Below are 5,844 nucleotides of genomic sequence, written 5' to 3'. Positions count from 1 at the left end.
GCCTAAAGAACAGAAGAGTAAGAATTTTCCAAGTTTAGTTCGAAGCACCAGATGGATCCAAGGCTTTTAGAGTCAATTACCTGCAACAACGTACCTGCATTTATTGCCTTAGTTCGCGAAAATGAAGGACTTGTTGAGCAAAGAACAGCTGATGATTCCTTGAACACGGTTTTACACATTGCTACTAAGTTCGGATGCATGGACATCGTGTCCGAAATTGTTAAGTTGTGTCCTGAAATGGTTGCTGCTGCAAACAAACACCTAGAGACTTCGGTGCATGAAGCTTGTCGCCTGGGAAATGCTAGCGTCTTAAAGCTACTCTTAGAAGCCAATCCCCGGGCAGCCTGTAAGCTTAACTCCGACAAGAGGAGTGCTGCCTTTGTAGCTTGCAGGCTTGGCCATTTTGATGTGGTAAATCTCTTATTGAATCAGTCCGGGCCTGAAGGCTTAGAGGACATTGGAATTGACGAAACATGTATTCATATCGCTGCATCCAGCGGACACACAGGTAGTGAGCAAATTTCAATTTGATGAACGTACAGATTCCTACATATCCTAGAATTTGTTTACGCAATATATTTGTGAGTTTTCCAAGTCATGTTCTGGTGGTGCAGATATTGTTCGAGGGATCCTAGACATGTGCTCCGACTACGCTCAAAAGACCGATGCGAATGGAAATTCACCTTTGCACTACGCTTGCAGCAAAGGGCACAGGGAGATAACTTGGATGCTCCTGCAGCGAGATGTGAATCTGGCATTGCAGTATAACAACAACGGTTACACGCCTTTGCATTTGGCAGCAATACGTGGAAATATTTCAGTCCTTGAAGACTTTGCATTGAAGACTCCTGCAGCTTTCCACTATCTGACTAAAGAAGAAGAGACGCTATTTCATCTGACCGTGCGATATGGAAAATTTGAAGCTTTGTTATTCTTGATGTATGTCGCTAACAGCTTCAATCTATTTCAGTGTCAAGATCGGTATGGAAACAGCATTTTACATCTTGCAGTTTCTGGCGGGCATTATGAGGTGAGGAATGAATGAAAATTATTATTTGAAGTTTGAAGCAAAAGCTTATCATGATTTTTAACTATAATTATTATGTCAAGTTCTTCCAGATTGCTGAGTACTTGATCAACAAAGCAAAAGTGGAGATCAATTCACGAAACTGCAAAGGACTTACGGCGTTTGACATCCTCAACCAGGCCAAGGACAGTGCAGACACTCGAAATCTTCAAACCATATTCCATAAAGCTGGTGGTGAAAAAAGTACTAACATGACAGCTTGTTCACCGGAAACATTGTCTTCAAGGCAGAGTTACATATTCGAATCAGATATGTCTAATGCAAACGAAAATGGTATTCTCCCGTCTTTGCCAGAAATCACCTACACTCCGCAAGAGGATCAGTACAGGTCTAAAATGTCATCGCTCCATAATCATGTTCATGAGAGATTTGAGAAGGAAGCATACAAACTGGAGTCTTCATCCCCAACTAATTCACGTCAACGCAAGCCTTCCAGCAAAAGGCACTGTGAATACCGTAAGGAGCATAAGATATACAGAGAGGCGATACAAAATGCTAGGAACACTATAACGCTAGTTGCAATTCTGATTGCAACAGTTGCTTTTACTGCTGGAATTAGCCCTCCTGGCGGTGTACATCAGGACGGAACAATGAAAGGGAAAGCGGTGGCAGGCAGAACAACAGCTTTCAAGGTCTTTGCAATAAGCAACGACGTTGCGCTCTTCACGTCACTCTCTATAGTTGTTTTTCTTGTCAGTATCATCCCCTATCGAAGAAAACCGCAGATGATGTTGCTGGTGGTTGCTCACAAGGTCATGTGGGTATCTGTGGCATTCATGGCGACTGCGTATGTTGCAGCAACGTGGGTGATTATGCCACGCAACCACGGTACAGCATTTGTCCTGGTGACGCTACTAGCAGTTGGTGGCGGCACTCTTGGGACAATCTTCGTCGGTCTTGGAGTGATGCTGGTTGATCATTGGCTTAGAAAGTTGAAATGGAGGAAACTGAAAATGGGAATATGGAGATTTGCAGATGGAGTGGAAAGCCAAAATTCTGATGTTGAAAGCTCCTTCCATCAAGGATATCACTCCTACTGAATGTTTGTGATAGGTTAAAAGCACACTACAAAATAGCGCATAAATGTCCTATTAATTTTCATTATTCACGCTAAGATTTGTCAATTGTAGCATATGAAAATAAGGGTTTTTCCCGTAAAATACTGTCTTATCTAATTAATTACTCAACAGCTGCTGAAAAATAATTATTAAACTGACTTACACTCATCTAAATTCAACAAAATTTTATATGAAGACAATAAACACAGAGGTGCACTCACACATTAAGAAAAATGAGTTAGGGGATTCCTTTTGGCATTTTATGAGTTGATGTGGTATTTTAATTAAATCCAATAAAAACAGGACAAAAAAGAAGGAAAAAAAAAAGAAATAATGAAAACATATTTTAGTTCCCAAATTAAGAAAAGCGAGTTAGGAGATTGTTATCCACCACCAAATAATCATCCAAACATGTTATGTTTCATTCAAATTTCTTAGTTTCCAGAAGAAGATAATCAGGTTGGTTCGATGTTAGAACATAACTTATTACTCTTAATTAACAAATACTACTCTAGAACATATATAGGTCCTCATTCAGTAAGGGCAAACACACATATATTCATAACATTAGAATCCTAAATATGCTTATCAAGTATGCATCCATAGAAAACACATAAATAATTCTTTTTTTTTTCCTTCAAAAATGGACAAGCTGGTGGTTTCGCCAAGGCAACCCACCCTTCTGCACATAAAGAATTTATCACTGACCTAGGTAGTGAACAAATTTGCAACGTATTTGGGGCTTCAAAACAGCCCCTAACCGCTAAAAATTTATCTACACATAATTCCTAAATTACACCAAAAGAAAGACATGAGCTTGAGAAAACAAAACCGAAAAAAGAGAATGATGTCTCTACTCCTATGGTTCCCCTCTTTGCTGCCTCTCCTTTTCAGCTTTGAGTCTCTTTTTTTATAACCTTTAAATGTGTTATGGGATTACAAGCATCATGGGAATTCAATCCCAATTAAAGCCAATTAGTGTTGAGGCTTTTGGGTTTTTTGGCTGCATCAGTTTTAGTTGCTAGGATTTATTGTGTTTTGTGCTTTTTTTTGTCAGTTAAAAACAGCTTAGCCTCTTAAGAACCTTTTAGTAGTAAAACGGGCGTAATTTCTTCTAGAAAAATGATAATAACAAGCCTTAAAATACTCCAAAAATAGACATTTGTAGCTTTCCAAACATATAAGGCTCATTCTCTAATTCATTCTGAGTTGTCCACAGCTCACTGTCGAAGTCATTTATTTTGCATGCATAGGCAGTTTTGACGAATTTGCTTTTTAAAATCCACTTGTGTTCTTTTTCTCTTCTTTAGTTGAAAAATCCTACAAAACACAAAAATAAAGTAAATAGCTCGAAGATATATGAAACTAACTAAGAAAAGACCAATGAATTGGATGTAAGATATATGAAACATCCTACAAAACACAAAAATAAAGTAAATAGCTCGAAGATATATGTGTTCTTTTTCTCTTCTTTAGTTGAAAAATCCTACAAAACACAAAAATAAAGTAAATAGCTCGAAGATATATGAAACTAACTAAGAAAAGACCAATGAATTGGATGTAAGATATACATAAGCATAAGCTTATCAAATACCTCCACACTTAACTTTTGCTAGTCCTCAAGCAAAACAAAGAAACATTAGAACTAATCTTGACTCAATATTTTTCCTCAGAGAACCAATCTTGAATGACTTCGAATTGTCCAAGTGCCATAGAACTCCCAAAGCAGTATTCAAACCATAATGGATGATAGTGAACAATTGATCCAAGCAATAAATTTCAAGCTCAATTGAACCATTAAGAAACTTGGCATAAACTCACACGTTAATACGCTCATTTTCACACAAGTGTTTATGGTAAATATTTACACTCAAAGAATCAAATGTGAAAGATGTATCATAAGATTGCATAAAGTTCCCATCTCCAATCATAATTGTAAAATGTAATCAAAGAGGAATTTTATTGGATGTAATGAGGCTGGGGAAGAGGGTTACTGTAATGCAAAGATAGGTAAGCATAAGTTCCAAGCTAATGAGGCTGGGGGAGAGGGTTACCGAAATGAAAAGATAGTTAAACATAAGTTCCAAACTACCATACAAGCAATTCTCTTGTTGAGATTTACAAGAACTTAAGCTTTATAAGTACTTTACTAATATTACTCTCCAACCACACCCCTAAACTAAAACTTTAAAAACTTTTTATTTGCATTGTTTACAGTTCCTCTTTTCTCTTTTTTTTATTTCTTTTTTGAATTTTTTTTGAATTTTGCACAAAACTAAATACAAACATGAATAGCCCCATGCTTATTCATTTGCTAAATACCACAAGCATTTCTCATTATACAATCTCATTAGACAATCTCATATTGCTCACTAACTAGCTTGAAAAAGGAAAGGAAAAGTGTTTAAGGTAGAAGGGTGAGACACATATGGTGATAAGAAATGAAAGACTCAACATATATAGCTCAAATTGACAATCTAATGGTATCATTGTTCTTTAGGAAACATGCTTATTGGGCCATGGTGGCAATCCTAATGCCTCTATCATATTCAAGTTCACGCAATCAAACGACAAACATTTCGATACATCTTTATGCAAGTTTTAGATATCTTCACTTAAGTTTATTACACATGAAAGAATAAGAGTGTATGAAAAAATCACACACTAATAGGCCAACAAACTGACATAGAATGCAGACTTATCAAAAGTTTAATCGAGCTCAATTTCAATCACGATCATATTTTCAAGTTAAAGAATATGCTGTGTCACTCAAGGACATTGCAACAGTGTTCAGGGCAATGTCATTGTATCATATCCCATGTGTCACTGAAGGACATCCATCAAGTGACAACTAATTACTAATATAACTCAATCACAAACGCTTCTCACTTTTCATTTTGTTCAGAGGTCATACGACTCCATGCTTCCTAAATTTGATGTCGGATTTTAGGCAATCATGATATTGTGACGATGATTTCTGGTTTTCAGTGGAAAATGTTGCTGGTTTTGGGTATGATAGACGCCAGGCCCTTTATCTAAGGGGGTCCTCATTTTTGGATAAAAATGGGACTAGTTGTACGGCCTACTTTATGTCGAACTTCAATGATCCGAAATATTTATTTTGTAAGTCTTGATTCATAGATCATCTTTGCAAAAATTCAATTCAATCCGAAATTATTTGTCCATTTGATTATCACAATGAAATTTCATTATTTCTTATAAAACAAAGTGCTCGTCAATTTCTTTGAGCTCATTTAGATATCTCAAATATTTTTTATTTGACTAATATTTTGCAAAGATGATTTATGAGATGCAATTTGAAAAATAGACAGTTTGGATTATCAAAGTTCGATGTGACGTGAGCCCCACAATTAATCCTCATTTAAAAAATAAAAAATAAAAAATCCCTTCTCTTAAAAACCTCCTGATAGATGCACATTTATTGGTATTGTGAGGACACAATTGTTTTGATGGTTTGCTTTGCATAGTGCAAACCTTGGAACAACCGTTGTTCGATCCTTAAGACCGACCATAGTTCGGGAAGTTTAGGGATCGATCAAAGTCCACTTTACAGGTTGAGAAGCTATACCACGTACTGTGCTGCTGCAACAAATTTGTGAATTTTGACTTTTTAACATTCATTTTATATCTATCGGGAAGCAGGAAGCAACCACTTCCATAGGTTTGCAACTTCGCATG

At 36.6% G+C, this 5,844-nt stretch overlaps 1 protein-coding gene across 1 annotated transcript; it reads left to right on the top strand.

Annotated features, from left to right (window-relative positions):
* LOC126612217 (ankyrin repeat-containing protein ITN1-like) lies at positions 1-2,274 on the top strand. Its single transcript, XM_050280577.1, has 3 exons — positions 1-508; positions 615-1,030; positions 1,120-2,274. The coding sequence occupies exons 1-3, from the start codon at positions 52-54 to the stop codon at positions 2,125-2,127; spliced, it is 1,881 nt and encodes a 626-aa protein (XP_050136534.1). The 5' UTR covers positions 1-51; the 3' UTR covers positions 2,128-2,274.
* Positions 2,275-5,844: the final 3,570 nt, after the last annotated feature.

Source organism: Malus sylvestris, chromosome 17, assembly GCF_916048215.2.
Source record: "Malus sylvestris chromosome 17, drMalSylv7.2, whole genome shotgun sequence".
Classification (NCBI taxonomy): Eukaryota; Viridiplantae; Streptophyta; class Magnoliopsida; order Rosales; family Rosaceae; genus Malus; species Malus sylvestris.
Note: the sequence above shows the minus strand (reverse complement) of the source record. Positions and strands in the feature narration are given on the sequence as shown.

What these genes read in the sequence shown, in the direction of transcription:
- LOC126612217 (XM_050280577.1), top strand. Translation starts at nt 52, where the DNA reads ATGGATCCAAGGCTTTTAGAGTCAATTACCTGCAACAACGTACCTGCA. An exon ending in TGCATCCAGCGGACACACAG is followed by an intron (nt 509 to 614) that starts GTAGTGAGCAAA and finishes CTGGTGGTGCAG; the next exon opens with ATATTGTTCGAGGGATCCTA. An exon ending in TTTCTGGCGGGCATTATGAG is followed by an intron (nt 1,031 to 1,119) that starts GTGAGGAATGAA and finishes AAGTTCTTCCAG; the next exon opens with ATTGCTGAGTACTTGATCAA.